Source organism: Sapajus apella, unplaced genomic scaffold, assembly GCF_009761245.1.
Source record: "Sapajus apella isolate SASKATOON/1434 unplaced genomic scaffold, GSC_monkey_1.0 scaffold14, whole genome shotgun sequence".
Taxonomy (NCBI): domain Eukaryota; kingdom Metazoa; phylum Chordata; class Mammalia; order Primates; family Cebidae; genus Sapajus; species Sapajus apella.
Genome location: NW_022436954.1, coordinates 3,755,682 through 3,773,942, shown reverse-complemented (window position 1 = coordinate 3,773,942; position 18,261 = coordinate 3,755,682). Strand labels below are relative to the sequence as shown.

General features: G+C 49.3%; 1 protein-coding gene across 2 annotated transcripts; it reads right to left on the bottom strand.

Moving 5' to 3' along the window:
* Positions 1–11,966: 11,966 nt before the first annotated feature.
* POLD4 (DNA polymerase delta 4, accessory subunit) lies at positions 11,967–14,107 on the bottom strand. 2 transcript variants are annotated; one of them, XM_032282691.1, is made up of 4 exons: positions 13,773–14,107; positions 13,448–13,537; positions 13,143–13,254; positions 11,967–12,432 (listed from the first exon to the last, which is right to left on the bottom strand). In XM_032282691.1, exons 1-4 carry the CDS (start codon positions 13,867–13,869, stop codon positions 12,408–12,410), a joined length of 324 nt encoding a protein of 107 aa, XP_032138582.1. In that variant the 5' UTR covers positions 13,870–14,107; the 3' UTR covers positions 11,967–12,407. The 2 variants fall into 2 exon arrangements, with proteins under 2 accessions (XP_032138582.1, XP_032138581.1); XM_032282690.1 differs by lacking the exon at positions 13,143–13,254 and having other exon boundaries at positions 13,773–14,015.
* Positions 14,108–18,261: the final 4,154 nt, after the last annotated feature.

The window sequence follows — 18,261 nt, the reverse complement described above, 5'->3', positions numbered from 1 at the left end:
TGTAATCCCAGCTACTGAGGAGTCTGAGGCAGGAGAATGGCTTAACCCTGGAAAGCGGAGGTTGTGGTGAACTGCGATCGCACCACTGCATTCCAGCCTGGGCAACAAGAGCAAAAAACTCCATCTCAAAAAAAAAAAAAAAAAAAAAAAAAGTGAAAATCTTAGCTGAGCGTGGTAGCATGTGCCTATAGTCCCAGTTACTTGGGAGGCTGAAGTGGAAGATTATTTGAGCCCGAGGACTTGGAGGCTGCAGTGAGTATGACTGTGCCACTGCACTCCAGCCTGGTTAAAGAGTGAGACCCTGTCTCTAAAGAAAAAAAAAAGGGCCAGGCGAAGTGGCTCACACCTGTAATCCCAGCACTTTGGGAGGCTCAGGCAGGTGGATCACCTGAGGTCAGGAGTTCAAGACCAGCCTGATCAACATGGTGAAACCCTATCTCTATTAAATATACAAAAATTAGCTGGGTGTGGTGGTGGGTTCTTGTAATCTCAGCTACTCAGGAGTCTGAGGCAGGAGAATCACTTGAACCCAGGAGAGGGAGGTTGCAGCGAGCTGAGATTATGCCACTATGCTCCAGCCTAGGCAACAGAGCGAAACTCCTCAAAAACAAAAACAAAAACAAAACAACCTCACAGAATATATACTCTGATCATCTGATCACAATGAAATTAAATTAGAACAAATAATAGTAACATATCTAGAAAATCCCCAAATGTTTAGAAATTAAATAATATATTTCTAAAGAATATATTTTTAGGCCCCGTATGGTGGCTCACACCTGTAATCCCAGCTCTTTGGGAGGCCGAGGAGGGAGGATCGCTTGAGGCCAGGAGTTTGAGACCAGCCTTGGCAACATAGCAAGACTGTTTCTACAAATAATAAAAGAAAACCAGGCATGGTGGCACATGCCTGTAATTTCAGCTACTCAAGAGGCTGAGGTGGGAGAATTGCGTGAACCCAGGAGGCAAAGGCTGCAGTGAGCTGTGATTGTGGCACTACACTCCAACTTGGGTGACAGTGCAAGACCCTGTCTCATATGTACACAGAAGTATTTCTGTGTAATTAATGAATCAAAGAAAAAACACAAATGAGAAAATTTTTCAAACTGAAGCATAATGAAAGCATAGAATATCAAAATGTGTGTGGTGCAGCTAAAGAAGTACTTAAAGGAAAATTTATAATTTAAAATCCCTGTAAGAGAAAAGAGGAAGGTGTTGGGGGGACAGAGTGAGACTCTGAGTGCAGTGGTGCGATCTCAGCTCACTGCAACCTCTGACACCCAGATTCAAGTGATTCTCATGCCTCAAACTCCTGGCTTCAACTGATCCACCTCACTTCAGCTTCCCAAAGTGCTGGGATTACAGGCATGAGGCATTGTGCCTGGTGGAAATATTTAAATTAATAATTCTATGTTTCTAGCTTAAGAAGCTATAAAAAGGCCTGGCGTGGTGACTCATGCCTGTAATCCCAGCATTTTGGGAGGCCGAGGCGGGCAGATCACCTGAAGTCAGGAATTTGAGACCAGCCTGACTGACATGGAAAAACCATGTCTCTACTAAAAGTACAAAATTAGCTGGACATGGTGGCGCATGCCTGTAATCCCAGCTACTTGGGAGGCTGAGGCAGGAGAATCGCTTGAACCCAGGAGGTTTCACTTGAACCCAGGAGGCAGAGGTTGCAGTGAGCCAAGATTGTGCCATTGTACCCCAGCCTGGGCAACAAGAGTGAAACTTTGTCTCAAAAAAAAAAAAAAAAGTTTGGCAGTTTCTCAAAAAGTCAAATTACCATATCACCCAGCAATTCTACTCCCTGGCATATACCCAGGAGAATTGAAAACATGTTCGTACAAAAATTTGTACATGAATGTTCATAGCAGTGTTAGCAAAAACGTAGAAGCAATCCAACTGTCCATTGACAGATGAATGGATAAACAAAATGTGGTATATTCCTATAATGGAATATTATTCAGCAATAGAAAGGAATGAAGTAGTTATATGCTACAAGATGGATAAACCTTGAAAACCTTATGCTAAGTGAAGGAAAGCAGACATAAAATGATCCCATTTATATGAAATTTACAGGGCTGGGTATGGTGGCTCATGCCTGTAATCTCAGCACTTTGGGAGACTGAAGTGGAGGGATTGCTTGAGCCCAGGAGATCAGCATGGGCAACATAATGAGATCCTCTGTACAAAAAATAGAAAATTAGCCAGGTGTGGTGACATACACCTGTAATCTTGAGGCAGAAGATCCTTTGAGCCAGGAGGCCAAGACTGCAGTGAGCTGTGATTGCACTACTGTACTCCAGCTTAGGCAACAAAGTGAGACCCTGCCTCAAAAAAAAAAAAAAAAGTTGTGTCTGGGCATGGTGGCTCACGCCTGTACTCCTAGCTCTTTGAGAGACCGAGGTGGATGGATCACCTGAGGTCAGGAGTTTGAGACCATCCTGGCTAAAACAGTGAAACCCTGTCTGTACTAAAAATACAAAAAATTAGCCAGGTTTGGTGACACACGCCTGTAGTCCCAGCTACTCAGGAGGCTGAGACAGGAGAATTGCTTGAACCTGGGAGGCGGAGGTTGCAGTGACCCGAGATCAAGTCACTGCACTCCAGCCTGGGTGACAGAGCGAGACTCCGTCTCAAAAAAAAAAAATGTAAAAAATTAATTATAAGGTCAGGCGTGGTGGCCCATGCCTGTAATCTCAGCACTTTGAGAGGCCAAGGCAGGTGGATAACCTGAGGTTGGGAGTTCGAGACCAGCCTGGCCTACATGGTGAAACCCCATCTCTACTAAAAATACAAAAAATTAGCCAGGCATGGTGGCGGGTGACCCAAGATCGTGCCACTGCACTCCAGCCTAGGCAACAAGAGTGAAACTCTGTCTCAAAAAAAAAAAATTAATTATAAAAATGAAAATTTCAGAATTGACAAATCCATATAGACAGAAAGTAGATTAGTAGTTGCCAGGGAAGAATTGGAACTGACTGCCAGTGAGCACAGGGTTTCTTTCTAGGATGATGGAGATGTTACACAATTAGATGGTGGTAGTGGTTGCACAACATAGTGAATATACTAAAAAAAATCCACTGAATTTTACACTTTAAAATGGTGAATTTTGGAGGCTGAGCACAGTGGCTCATGCCTATAGTCCCAGCACTTTGGGAAGCCAGGGCGGCCGGATGGCTTGAGTTCAGGAGTTGGAGACCAGCTTAGCCAGCATAGCAAAGTCCCATCTCTACAAAAAATACAAAAATTAGCCTGGTGTGGTCATGCATGCCTGTAGTCCCAGCTACTTGGGAAGCTGAGGCTGGAGAATTGCTTGAGCCTGAGAGGTCAAGGCTGCAGTGAGCTGCAGTCCTGCGACTGCTCTCCAGCTCATGTGACAGAGCAAGACCCTGTCTCAAAGAAAAATTAGGCTGGCTGCAGGGGCTCACGCCTGTAATCCCAACACTTTGGGAGGCCAAGGTGGGTGGATCACGAGGTTGGGCATTCAAGACCAGCCTGGGCAACATAGTGAAACCCCATATCTACTAAAAATACAAAAAATTAGATGGGTGTGGTGGTGGGCACCTGTAGTCCCAGCTACTCAGGAGGCTGAAGCAGGAGAATCACTTGAACCCAGGAGGTGGAGGTTGCAGTGAGCCAAGACTGTGCCACTGCACTCCAGCCTGGGTGACAGAGTGAGTCTCTGTCTCATAAATAAATAAATAATTTTTAAAATGATGAATTTTGCCGGGTGCGGTGGCTCACGCCTGTAATCCCAGCACTGTGGGAGGCCGAGGTGGGTGGATCACGAGGTCAAGAGATCGAGACCATCCTGGTCAACATGGTGAAACCCCGTCTCTACTAAAAATACAAAAAATTAGCTGGGCATGGTGGTGCGTGCCTGTAATCCCAGCTACTCAGGAGGCTGAGGCAGAATTGCCTGAACCCGGGAGGTGGAGGTTGCGGTGAGCCGAGATCGCGCCATTGCGCTCCAGCCTGGGTAACAAGAGTGAAACTCCGTCTAAAATAAATAAATAAATAAAAAAAAATAAAAAAAAATAAAATGATGAATTTTATGTTATGTGGAGTATAGCTAAAAAAAAAAAAAACAAAACTGAGCACCGTGCCGTGCACCTGTAGTCCCAGCTACCCAGGAGGCTGAGGTGAAAGGATTGCTTGAGCACAGGAGTTCGAGACCACCCTGGGTGACAAGTGAGACCCTGTCAAAAAGAAGAATAAGATATATATATATATATATAATTTTTTTTTTCTGAAATGGAGTTTCGCTCTTGCTGCCCAGGCTGGGGTGCAATGTCGTGATTTTGGCTCACTGCAACCTCTGCCTCCTGGTCTCAAGTGATTCTCCTGCATCAGCCTCCTGAGTAGCTGGGATTACAGGCATATGCCACCACACCTTGCTAATTTTTTATATTTTCAGTAGAGATGGGGTTTCTTCATGTTGGTCATACTGGTCTTGAACTCCACCTACCTTGGCCTCCCAAAATGCTGGGATTACAGGCATAAGCCACTGCACCCAGCCAAGAAAATATTGACTGACTGATTGAGACAGGGTCTCAACGTCACCCAGGCTAGAGTGCAGTGGCACAATCTCAGCTCATTGCAACCTCTGCCTCTGGGTTCAAGTGATTCTCGTGCCTTAGCCTCCCGAGTAGCTGGGATTATAGGCATGTGCTACAATACCACCCGGCTGGGTTTTTTTTTTTTTTTTTTTTTTTTTGGTATTTTTAGTAGAGGCGAGGTTTCACCATGTTGGCCAGGCTGGTCTCAAACTCCTGATCTCAAGTGCTCTGCCTGCCTCAGCCTCCCAAAGTGCTGGGATTACATGTGTGAGCCACCACACTGGCATAAGAAGAAGAAAATAAAATAAGCTAGAAAAAGAACAAGTTAAGTCCAAAGGAAGGAAATAATGAAGAGCAGAAGTTAATGAAATAGAAAATACACAGAGGTTGGGAATAGTGGCTTACGCCTGTAATTCCAGTTCTCTGAGAGGCCAAGGCAGGAGGATCGCCTGAGCCCAAAAGTTCAAGACTAGCCTGGCATAGTGAGACGCCATCTCTACAAAAACTAAATTTAAAAAATTAGCTGAGCGTGATGGGGCAGGCCTGTTGTCACAGCTACTTGGGAGGTTGAGGTGGGAGGAAGCTTTGAGCCTAGGAGATAGAGGCTGCAGTGATCCATGATTGCACCACTGCACTCCAGCTTGGATGACAGAATAACATCCTGTCAAAAAAGAGAAAATACACACACACACACACACACACACACACACACACACACACAGAGAGAGAGAGAGAGAGAGAGAGAGAGAGAGAGAGAAAGAGAGAGAGAAAAATAGCAAAGCCAAAAGTTTATTCTTTGAAAAAAAAATAAAATTTATAAAACCATATCAAGACTGATTAAAAAAAAAAATACAGGCCAGTCATGGTGGCTCATGCCTGTATTCCCAACACTTTGACAGATCAAGGCTGGTGGATCACTTGAGGCCAGGAGTTCAAAACTAGCCTGACCAACATGGTGAAACCCTGTCTCTACTAAAAGTACAAAAAATTGCCAGGCATGGTGGCTTGCACCTGTAATCCAAGCTACTCAGGAGGCTGAGGCACAAGAATCACTTGAACTTGGGAGGTGGAGGCTGCAGTGAGCTGAGATCGTGCCACTGTACACCAGGGCAACAGATTGAGATCTTGTCTCAAAAAAACAAGCATACAAACAAAAACCAAATTACCAATTATTAGTAATGAAAGAGTAGATGTCAGTTTAGAATGTTGTTAAGATGGTAAAAAGGAATATTGTGAACAACTTTATGGAAATAAATGTGACAACTTGAATGAAATAACCCTTTTTTGAAATTTATTATTTATTATTTATTTTTGAGACAGGGTCTCACTCTCTTGCCCAAGCTGGAGTGCAGTGGCAGCCATGGCTCACTGCGGCCTCCACCTCTGGGGCTCAGGTGATTCTCCCACCCCAGCCTCAGAAGTAGCTGGGACTAGAGGTGGGTGCCACCATGCCTTGCTAACTTTTTGTACTTCTTTGTAGAGACAGGGTTTTACCATGCTTTGTAGGTTGGCCTCGAACTCCTGAGCTCAAGCAATCCACTTGCCTTAGCCTCTCAAAGTGCTGGGATTATAGGTGTAAACCACTGTGCCTGGCCAGAATCTTCTAAAAACCACTAGAATAAAGTGGATTTACCAAGGTAACAGAATACAAAGTGAATATACAAAAATGATTTGTATTTCTGTGTTCTAGCAACAATGGAAAAATGAAAAAAAAAATTAAATCCACTTATAATAGAATAAAACATTAGGAATAAATTTAGCCAAAGATAAGCAAGACTTCTACACTTAAAACTAGGCTGGGTACAGTGGCATATGACTACAGTCCCAGCACTTTGGGAAGCTGAGGCAGGAGGATCACTTGAATACAGGAGTTCCAGACCACAGACCAGCCTGGGTGACATAGTGAGACCCTGTCTACAAACAAGACAAAAAAAATACCAGTTTTTAAAAACTGACTAACTCTATTTGATTTCAAGATTTATTGCGAAGCTACACAAATCAAGACAGTGTGATGTTGAGATAAACATATCAATGTGAAAGAATAGAGAGGATAGCAGTAGTCCCAAACTTATATGGCCAAATTATTTTTGATGACACTGCCAAGGTAATTAAGTGGGTAAAATGTCTTTGAATGAATGGGGCTGAAACTGTATATCCACATTAAAAGAAAAAAAAGAAAAAAACTGTATATCCACATTAAAAAGAAAAAAATCTTTTTGAACCTTGAACTCTAAATGAAATAGAAAATACACAAAAAAGTGGAGAAAATTAGCAAAGCCAAAAGTTGGTTTCTTGAAATAAATTAATAAAATGAATGAGTCCCTAGTAAGACTAAGAAATAAAGAGAGAAAATACAAATCACCAGTTATCAGGAATGAAACAGTGAAAATTAATTCAAAATAGATTTTAAACCTTTAGGTTTAAAAGCTAAAACAATGAAATATCTGGATAAAAATAGAAAGTATTTGTTACTTTGAGGTAGCTAAACATTTCTTAGGACATAAAAAGAGTAATAATTTTGAGAATCTCTTGAGTCTCAGAGGTGGCGGTAACCCAAATTGGCCTCAAGCTGGCACTGTTGTAGTTTTCTTCTGTTTCCAGACCAATTCAGAAACCTGCTCCTTTCCCATGTTGACTTTAGTTTCTTGGTAAATTAGCTCCTTAAAACCTTCAAGCTACTAGTGAGTTTGTCTGAGGGTGGATAAATGTTGCCACACCTGAGTCAATAAAGAATGAATCAGTGTAGCCTTCATGGAGGGGTGTGGTACTGGTAGTTACCGTGACAGCCGGAGACACCAGAGAGAACTACGAAATGGGGATAGAGGGAAGCAGGCAGTGTAGGAATGGAGTGAGGGCATGTCCCCTCCATGCTTCCTGACAGCATCTTCCTTGATGTCTCTGCAGCACCACACCAGTGGCCTCTATGACACTGCTCTGCCTTGGTTCTCCTGCCCTCTCAGCACTCTCCCCTCTGGTTTGCTGGATCTTCTTCCACTATTTTCTGGAGAAATTTTCCCAGTGCCATGCTTGGTCTTCTCTTTGCCTGTGTCTCTTTAATCTCTCATCCGTGCACATAGGTCAGTTCTGTGCAAGTGATTTCCTTGTCCCCTGGATACTGCCCCTCCCCTTACGTCTCTGCTGGACTTGACCTCTCTTTCCATTTCCTACCAGATGTTTCCATTTGGGTGTCCTGTCGTCATCTCAAACCAAACATGTAGAGAATTAAGCCTGTCTTCCCCCTCCCAGTTTCCATTTTTCTTCCCATGGCATCAGCGTTCTCTCACCCACCCAAACTCAAAACCTGAGTCATATTTGACACCTCCTCCCCATTCTTCCCTTCCCAAATGCAAGTTTTGCCAGCTTCCTTTGCAACATCTCTTAGAGTTCTTTGTCCTTTCTATTCTGTCTGCTAATCTAGCATCTCAGTACCCCATGTCTTGAATATTTAATAGCTTCTTGCTTGGTCACCTTGCCTGCTGTTTCTTCTCCATCTAGTCTCTCTCATACCTAGCTAGACATAATTTCCAGGATGATTACTGCTACCTCTCTCCTGCTCAGAAACCTTCAGGTGCTCTCATCACTATATATGAAGTCCAGACTCCTTAGCCTCAGGCCCAAGAGCCTTTTTTTTTTCTTTTTTTTTTGGCCCCAGCCTGCCTCACTTAATCCTACATGATTAAGAATACAGGGACTCTAGGATCAAACCCTAACTCTGACTCTTATATGCTGTGTGACCTTGTGACCTGGGCAGCTACTTAACTGGTCTGTGCTGGAGTTTCCTCTTTAAGTGTTTTTTTTTTTTTTTTTTTTTTTTAAGAGACGGGTTCACCATGTTGGCCAGGCTGGTTTTGAACTCCTGACCTCAAGTGATCCACCTGCCTTGGCCTCCCAAAGTGCTAGGATTACAGGTGTGAGTCACCACGCCTGGCCTTTTAAAAAATTTTTTTTGAGATGGAGTCTCACTCTGTTACCCAGGCTGGACTACAGTGGCATGATCTCTGCTCACTGCAACCTGTGCCTTCCGGGATCAAGCGATTCTCCTGCCTCAGCCTCCTGAGTAGCTGAGATTACAGGTGCGTGCCACCACACCCAGCTTATTTTTGTATTTTTAGTAGAGACAGAGTTTCACCAGCATGGTGAGCTGAGATCGCACCACTGCACTCCAGCCTGGGTAACAAAGCGAGACTTTGTCTCAAAAAAAAAAAAAAAAAAGTTCTATACTCATTTCTAGGGTTTTGGTGACCCAGTAAGCACTTAAATGCTATTTTTTTCTGATTTTATGTGCAAACCTCTGTGGTTTTCACAGAGGGAGTGGTATATATTTCACAGCTCTGCATACCTAGCCCGTGGCACACACATCATTCCCTCCTGCTTGCCTTTGTTCAGCCCATTCCCTCAGTCTGGAACACTGTTCTCTGGCTGGGTGTGGCAGTTCACCCCTGTCATCCCAGCACTTTAGGAAGCCAAGGCAGAAGGATTGCTTGGCCTCAGGGGTTTGAGACCAGCCTGGGCAACATAGTGAGACTATCTCTAAAAACAGAAAAAAAATATTTTTGATTAGCTGTGAATGACATGTGCCTGTAGTCCCAGCTGCTTGGTAGACCAAGGCAGGAGGATGGCTTGAGCCTGGGAGTTTGAGGCTGCAGTGAGCCATGATTGCACCACTCTCTCTCTCTCTCTCTTCTCTCTCTCTCCCCTGGTGTGTGTGGTGTGTGTGTGTGTGTGTGCGTGTGCGTGTGCGTGCGTGTGCGTGTGTGTGTGTGTTTGCTTTTTGTATTTCTGAAGTGCTGTTCAAACTGAATGAGGTGGTAGATGTTTCAGGGGTACTTGAAAGCAGCCATAGACCACACATGGCGCATCTTCCTGGAGACTTCATTTACTTAATTATAAATAATTTCACCTACATTTATGTTAATACAACTACTCCAAGCCGGACGCGATGGCTCACGCCTATAATTGCAGCACTTTGGGAGGCTGGGGCGGGTGAATTACTTGAGGTCAGGAGTTTGAGACCAGCCTGGCCAACATGATGAAACCCCATCTCTACCAAAAATACAAAAATTAGCCAGGCGTGGTAGTGGGCACCTGTAATCCCAGCTGAGGCATGAGAATTGCTTTAACCCAGGAGGCAGAGGTTGCAGTGAGCCAAGGTCATGCCACTGCACTCCAGCCTGGGCGACAGAGCGAGACTCTGTCAAAAAGGAAGTACAACTACTCCAGACATACAGAGTAGAATGCAAAATTGGTGAAAGAAACCACTAAGAACATTCCCCATGGCGCTGTCCCCTGCAGTGGAAAGGTGGGAAGGCGAGAAGCAGGGACCCCTGATTAGAAGGGGCTAGGTGCAGATGAGGTACGGCAGGGGTGATATCAATGCAGTTGGGGGGAGGTGGCAGTCCTTGTCACCCGTGGTGCTCTCTTCTTTCTGAGAACTCAGACAATTGTCTCTGCCATTCCTAGGTTGCCTTGGGAAAGCACTCGTATTACATGGTTTTCTAACTTTCCACATGTGTAGTCCTTATCTCCTCAAAAACATTCTTATCCTACAACATCTGGAGTGCAGGTGTGGGGTGAATTCAGGCCCTGGTGTTTGCTGATTGAGCAAGGCACTTTTCCTCTCAGCCTTGGTTTCCTTATCTGTAAAACATGATAATACTTCCCTAATGAGGTTGTTCTGAGGATTCAACTAGATAACATTTGTGCAGCATTTAGCACAGCAGATGGCATGGATAGGCACTTAGTAAACATCAGAGCCCTCCCAGCAGTGCCAGGTTCTTAGTAAACATCTGATTCTTGAATATTCCCATCCCCAAATTATCCCCCTACCTACAACTCCTCCCACATTCTCTGCCTCCCTTCCTGTCACAGTGCATGTGTCTACTGAAGGCCACCCTCTTCCCATGTCCTGGTTTCTGGCCCTCCTCACCGTCACAAAGACCTCACTCACATAACTGCCTCCTCATTTCCTGTAGCCTCAGGTTCCCTCCCTACTGGATCTCTCAGAGCACTTCATCTCTCTCTACTCACTCAGGGCATCTCATCCACTGTTGCAGCTTTCAAGGCCATCTAAAAGATTCCCAGGTTTGTATTTTAAATCTAGAATGCCTCAGAATCCGAGACTAACATATCCATTGCCTACATCTCATGTCCCCTTGGAAGTGGCACCGATACTTCGGCAAGTCTAAAATGGAGATCCAGATTCCTGCCCCACCCTTCCCACAAGTTTTCCCATCTTAGTAATGAGACCTCTGTCCTTCCAGTCGCCCAAACGAAAACCTTTGGAGTTATCCTTGGCTCCTCCCTCTTAAATCTCACAGTCGACCAGTCAGCTATTCCTTCAAAATACAGAGAGCATCTGGCCACTTCTGAGCAGCCCACCTCCCCACACTGGGCCAGATCACCCTCATCTCTCGCGAGGCCGACTTCAGTAGCCTCCTGAGTGGTTTTCCTATCTCTGTTTTCCCCAACTCCACAATCTGTTTTCCACCAACAGAATAATGTTTTCGAAACATAAGCTTGACTCTGTCATTTATTGGCTGGAAGAGCTTAATGCAGTGGCCCCAAGTCATGCCCTGCCTCTTGCCTGCTGTGTACTTTTGGGCAACTTTACTTAGTTTCAGTTTCCCTCTCCATAAAACCTATCTGGAAGGTTTTTTTTTAGGAGGATTAGAGATAATACATTTAAAGTACCCAAGACACGATCAGTGCTCAGTAAGACAGGGGCTACAAAGGCTGCTTATCTGCTCTATAGGCCTGTTTCCAAGAAGTTACTAGTGCTGCCTCCATCTGCCCCCAGGATGGAGGGCTACAGTACTAGAAGCAGTTATTGACTCTACTCTCTGTGTCATCCCCTGACCGGGGTCCCCTGAGCATTGTTTCTGGCTCCAGCCAGTTCTCCTCCATCCCCCAGCACCATCAGTTTCTTACCAAAGCCCCTTAGATGATAGCCATGTCTGAGCAGGTCCTGCAAGTTGAGACCCTTCTCAGCCCTTCTTTGGATCAAGGTGGCCCCCGATGTGGGAAGCTGAGGTGCTTACTGGGAATGTATAGATATGTTTTGGCTTTATGAGCCATGGGCCCCATGGGTCCTTCTCTAGCAAAGCGTCCGTGTTCGTGAGGTGGGCACCGCTTAGCAAGCCAGGTCTCTGGCCAGTCAGGGAGGTTTTCCCCAGCTGTTTGGGGAAGGTGAGTCAAGAGTAGTTTCCCTGTGGGCCACCAGGGGGCACCAGAGGTTGCTCGGCTCTGGAAAGACTTGATCTGTCTCTTAAGGTATATGTCTCCTCCCTCTCAGGCCTAGGACTTTCTTGAAGGAAAAGCGATGTGGTGATGGCTCCACCGTCTCCTAAGTTGCTGGGGACTACGAGTCAAAGCAGGGCCACAGTAAAGGACTGAAGGTCAGGATTCCAGGCTCAGTGTTCTTTATTGATAAGCATTAGTGAACCCCTTGCCCTCGGAGCTCAGCCAGTCCTGCTCTCAGATTCTTAGCCTTAGTGGGACAGCATCTTTGCCTCATGGATCAACTGTCCATGTCTGGCTGTGCCTAATTTGCCACACCATGGGTCAGGGAGGCAGGCAGCAGGTATTGGAAGGCAATGGCCAGGTCCTTTTCCCCAAGACTGCTCTCCATCTAGGACCGCTTTGCTTCAGCTGTGCTGGCTCTCCCAGGGGGCTCTGGAAGCCTGCAGGTTAGATGGAGGAGCTGAGCCTCGAACACCTTCAGGTTCCACCTGCCAAGGGTTCCTCCACAGCGGGGCTGAGCTGAGTAGGAGCAGTGGACTCGCGCTTCTGTCCTGAGGTTCTTGGGTGGTGAGCAGGAGAGCCAAGGGCAGGAGGTCCTAGGCCTCATAGGGGATAGAGATGCCAGAGGCTGTGGAAGACGGGGTAGGAGGGAGGGATACCCCAGAAAGAGAGAGAGAGAGAGAGAGAAAGAGAGAGAGAGAATGAATGAGAATGAGAATCAGTTGAGTCCCTGGATCTGATTTCACCAGCTCATTCTTGGCCATGCCCATAGTCCTTGGGAAACCCCTCAGTTCTAAATAGATAGTTCCTTGGGTCCTGGGTGTGTATCTTTGCCCCCCACTAGCTCATACAGGTAAGAATTATTGCCGGGTGCGGTGGCTCAAGCCTGTAATCCCAGCACTTTGGGAGGCCGAGGCGGGTGGATCACAAGGTCAAGAGATCAAGACCATCCTGGTCAACATGGTGAAACCCCGTCTCTACTAAAAATACAAAAAATTAGCTGGGCATGGTGGCGCGTGCCTGTAATCCCAGCTACTCAGGAGGCTGAGGCAGGAGAATTGCCTGAACCCAGGAGGCGGAGGTTGCGGTGAGCCGAGATCGCGCCATTGCACTCCAGCCTGGGTAACGAGAGCGAAACTCTGTCTCAAAAAAAAAAAAAAAAAAAAGAATTATTACAGCAACATGTCCTTCTGAGCCAGGCACCTTGTAGAACCTTCTTGCCTACTCAGCAAGGCCCTGCAACCCTGCATCCATTTTTCCCTCAGGTCAGGGCAGCAGGATGGTGGTGCCTGGAGAAGGCCCTGGCTTCCCTGAAAGCCCTCCCGGCCTGTCTCTGACCTGCACTGGAAGCGGGGGTCTCCAGGGTGGGTCTTCAGCACCTGCCACACCTCTGGGGGAGGCTCCAAGCCCAGCTGCTTGGCCCGACACCAGCGCTGCAGCCGTGTGATCCCTGCCAGGGTGGGAAGAAGACTCTGGAGCCTCGTGGCAGGTGGGGTAGAGTCTGAGCTGGAGAATGTGTGTGTTGTGGGGGAGACCGTGCCCGAGGGTCACAGTCACACGGGCGCTTGGGTGGCTTCAGAGACGTGGGTGACGGGACCTGCTGGGAGAGGTGCCTCCGTGAAGCTGGGTGAACGGGTTCTCACCGGTGCAGGGCCCATACTCCCAGGCCAGGTCAAACTGCCTCAGCAGCTGCAGCTCCGCCTCGTCCTCGTCGGGGGGCTGGGGCTCCTCCCCTGCAATGACAGCTGCTCCTCAGTGCGTGGCTGGCCTCAGTCTCCTGTCCCTCGCCTCCCAGCCATGCCATGTTCCCAGCCTTCCTTACCACCCCTTTGCCTCTGCCGTCCCGCAGCTAGACCTGGTGTTGGGAGGGATGGACATGCCACCCTTCCCCTTCCATCTGCCCCCTCCACCCACGTCCTCTAGGCCCCTCCGTGTCCACTCCTCCTGCCTCCCTCACACCTCAGAGACCTAGCTCGGGTGCCAGCTCCCCCTTGCTGTGCCCAGCGGGCCCCTCCCTCCTCTTCACAACCGGGTAGGAGTCAGTGATGAGCCGCTTCCGGCCCATGGCGGCCACCCAAGCAGGCAGAGAAGGCGGCGACTGCGGGGAAGAGGAGAGACCGGCCAGTGGGCGCGAAAAAGACAGCTGCTGAGAGAGACAGACGGGGCCAGGCCAGCGGCGGGCAGACGAGATGACCCAGACAAGCCGAGAGAGGAAATCGCTGGGGTCCAGGGAGGGATACCTCCCCCACCCCCACAAGCACGCAAACAGCGAAGACTTCACCCAATGGCAGGCCGCCTCTGTGGGGCGGGACCCTGGCTCTAGCCAATGGCAGACAGTACAGGGTGAGGGGCGGGGCAGCGCCGCAGCTGCGGGCCATGGGAGGAGGGGCAGGCTCGGGTGGGGGACCTGTCAGGATGCCCCGACTTTACCACCTCCCCCGGCCCCCATTGGTCTGCTGTGGGTCCCGAGAGACTTGAAGAGAGTTATCCTCAGCCTCTCACTTCCCGTTTTCCCTTCCTAGGCAAATGTTCTTTTCAGCTTCGCTAATCCCCGTGGCCAGTTTGTAACTCCCCAGAGCCCAGCTGGAGCCTTCACTCGGTCCTTTGGCTCGCCCAGCGCTGTGGGGGCAGGTCTGGAGGTCTGAAGAGAGTTTGGGCTAATCCAGGCCCCTTCCCTGCTCCCACCCAACCCCCACCGGCCCCGGGAGACCTGGCTGAAGAATCCCAAGGGCTCTGAAACCTCCTTTCTCACAGTCTGTGCCCAAAGACGCTGCCCATTCTTAGTCCGCGTAAGCGTTTGCCTTTTTGCCTCTCCTGGGGTCCCAAGTCCTCCGCGGCCCGCCCCATCAGTCAGGAAGATTCCATACTGAGTAGGAAGGCAGAGCAAGGGTCTGCTCCCCCCATCACAATGTGTTTGGATGCCCAGTTAGTTCTTTGGCAAAATCTGCCCTGTCTCTCACAATCATGTGAGTCTGAGAATAAAATATTAACAATAAACCTAACACTCATATTGCACGTACCGTGTGCCAAGTTCTGTTCTAAGCACTTTCCCACATATTAACTCAATTAAAATAGATGTCACAAAGTTTTTGAAAGTAGGAAGTATAGCTAAATGATTATCACTGCTGATAGTCACAGGCATTGTAGGGCCCCAATCAAACTAGTTTCTCTTGTGCCCCAGGAGCTCACAGTCTTACAAGGCAGACGGATGCACGGTTGTAAAAGAGAGGCTATAATTCCTACCAGAAGAGGGAAAGGGTGGGTCAGAGATTGGTTAGGACTACAGGGATGATTAGCATTGGAAGGCCTCCTGGAGGAGGTGGACTGCTGTAAACAATGTCTCTCAATTCTCCACCCATGACCTTTGTCCCTTGGGCTCCTGTCATCACTGACTCACCCATACTGTTGCCTCCCCCTCACCAACTTCCTGGCAGCAGGCAAAAGTACTGGCCAGTGGGAGTATGGGAACCAGCACAGGGACCAACCCAGCTCTAATCACTCTCCTGAGATCCCATCCGGTTCTTCAAGGGATACCGGGAGGGTGGGACACAGACTCTTGGGCTGCTGACTGCTCAGAGGCCTCTCCCTCCTCCTTGCCCTGCTCTGGGGTCTGGGTGCTCTGCACTGGAAGAGGGCTAAGCCCCTGGTACAGGTGGGAACAAGAGGGGAAGCTGCTCTGGAGAGGAGATCACCAAAGAGGAGGCAGAGGAGCAGGCCATGTCTTCAGGGTCCACTTCCTGCCTGGCTCTCCCCATTGGTTTCCTGCAGGAGGTTTGGTGGAGGAGAGATCTTGTGGGGGCACTGCATGGAGCTAGAGGGCCCTTTCTGCTGTCTTGTTTGGGCTGGGCCTGGTCTCATCCCCCCATCTGCCTTGTGGACTAAGTGCAGCCCACATTCAGGGAGACAGTGTCCCTGTGGAGTTGAGGATGGAAGCAGGGAGGCTCTCTCTACCAGGGCTTGGAAGGGCCTAGGTGCTGAGTCTGGGTCAGGCGCTGAGCACGCTAGGGAGGGATGGCACCTATGCTCTTCAGGATTGACTACCCCCTCCCCAGAGGGCCTCAGCCAGGGCTCCTGGGCTGTTTCCAGAAGTGTGTGGCACCCACCTCCCTAGGCCACCAAGCCTGAGGGAATAGGGAGCCATGGGTGTGGCAGACCCCTCCTCATTCCTAGTCCCTCCCACCCCTGAAAGCTGATAGCCGTGAGGCCCTGCCACCGCCCAGGGAGCGTGAAATGGGATGTGCTCCCAGGCAGCCACAGCAGCTCCTACTGCCGCCTGGGCCTCTTGCCTTTTCTCCTTGGGCAGCCTCTCATATCCTGAGCTGCTGCTCTGTGGATGTTGGCTGGGCCATCTCCATCAGCTTCCCCAGCTTCGCCTGGCCCAGGCCCCCACCCAACCTGGATGATGTCTCCCTCAGGCTTCAGCTCCTCCCAGACCTGAGAAAAAAAGTCAAGAGTGGTCAGCTCAAGTGCAGGCACCCTATGCCTGGCTTTCGGGCTTGGTGTTGAGGGAACTCTCCACAGGCAGCATTGCCGTTCTCTCGTAGATGGCAGTGAACTTGAGCCCCTAGGGAAGAGTTGGCACCCAGGGATTTTGGAACCATCCCTGTCCAGCTGGCATCCCCTAACTCAGCACCTGGATGAGGCTGGAGCTTGGCCTGCCCATCCCCAGGTCTTTTCCTTCTTTGCTCTCCTACCCCTTCTACCTTCTGTACTTTCTTGCCAAAGCCCCTTCCCCTACTCAGGCAGTTTTCTGGTGTCATTCCCTAAACTGCTGTCCTGGAGCCTGTTCAGGCTTCAGGCTGGATGGTCAGGCCAGAAGTCTTGGTTGGGTGCTGAGTTCTCTCTCTCTGGGGGAGTGTCCTGAGACCCTTGTGTCAGCCCTGACACCCAGAGGCTGGTGATGAGACGAGTAGGAGTGGCCTTTGCACCTCAGCCTGGTAATAATACCCAAGGCCCTTGCTTCAGGGTCAAGGCCAGAGTCCTGGGGAGTCCAGGAGAGAAAAGAACTGAAAAAGGAACCCAGCACCTTCCCAGGGGCTGAGGCCCACGATGACTGCTCTCAAGGGAATGGGGATTAGGTCTGATTTATCTCAGACAATGTGGCAGGATGGGGGCCTCAGCACTGCACCCGAGCTCCCCACGAGCCCCTTCCCTTCCCCTAGCTCACCATGAGGTTTGTTGGGGAGAGCCAGGTGGAGCTGGTTTGGTGGAGGCAGATGGAGAGATGGGAGCAGCTGTCTGGGGCCCAGTGGGCTGTGGGGTGGATCCAGCTCTTCTTCCTTCTCCCTAGCACCCTTCTTCCTCAGGCTCTCAGGCCCTGCCACCCATCCTGAGCTGGAAATCAGTCCCACTCAGGAGATTCCGGGCAGCCAGACTACCCCCCTGCCCCGGCCCCCAACATACTCATACTCCCTGGGCCGCATTCCTCACCCTGTGGGCCAGAATTCTTTCAGGCAGCCCTTCCGAGTACCTCACTGCCCTCCCAGATGCCCCTTCTTCTCCTGGTTCAGGTTCTGTGGTCTAGGGTGCTTTTGGGTGCCTGAGCTTGAGGGGAAGGAAGGGGTCTCTGAGTTTTTCTGCCACTGTTGTCCTCTGTCCTGACCCCACCACCCTCCACACCTCCTCTTCTAGTCACCTCCTCTGGTTACCTCCTCTGGTCATGTCCTCTAGTCACCTTAGTGTGGCCCTCCAGGCTCTGGAGCAGTTCCGGGAAGACTTGAAAAGAGGCCTCTGGCCATTCCTCACCTTGGCCACCAGGTGTCAGACTTTGCCCAGCTGGGAGGAAGGTTCTAGTTAACCATTTCCACCCCATCAGCCAGGCCTCTGAGAGAAACTGGAGCAAGTTGGTAAGGAGCCTAGAGGTGACCGCTGGACTAGCGAGACCCTGAAGGTTGAGACTGGGGAAAGGACCAGAACTCTGGCTCCACCGCTTTCCCCCAGATTCCCCTCACTGCTATAGCCCCCACACCACCCCACGACAAGGGCTTTGTCCCCTGCTGGGAAGTTCGGGAATGAGGCTGAGTCAGGGAGCTTGAGAATTGAAGGAACAAAGGCAGGGGCAGTTGTTAGCTCCACAGCAGAAGGGGAAGCTAAGACGGAGCTGCCCATTGGAGTGCCAGCCAGGCCTGAGTCACTAGCCCTTGCCCTCTAGGTTAAGGGGAACAGAGGGCCTCCCTTTGCCCTTCCCCATTTGGGGTGGCTGTGGCAAGTGAGAGTGTGTGTGTGCATGTGTGTGTAAGCTCAGTGCTTGAATGAGTCTCTCACGTCGTGAGGGGGCCTGTAAGTCTTGGATGTTGGTCAGTCTTTGCAAAAGTGGAAAACTGGCAAGGTCTGAGTATTTTGCCATATCCCATCAGAGCCTCCTCTAGCCTCACTTCCCCCAGAGGTTGCCCCTGACCCAAGTGATAGTTCTCTATTTTATGCTCATTCTTTTTTTTTTTTAAAGATGGGGTTTCAC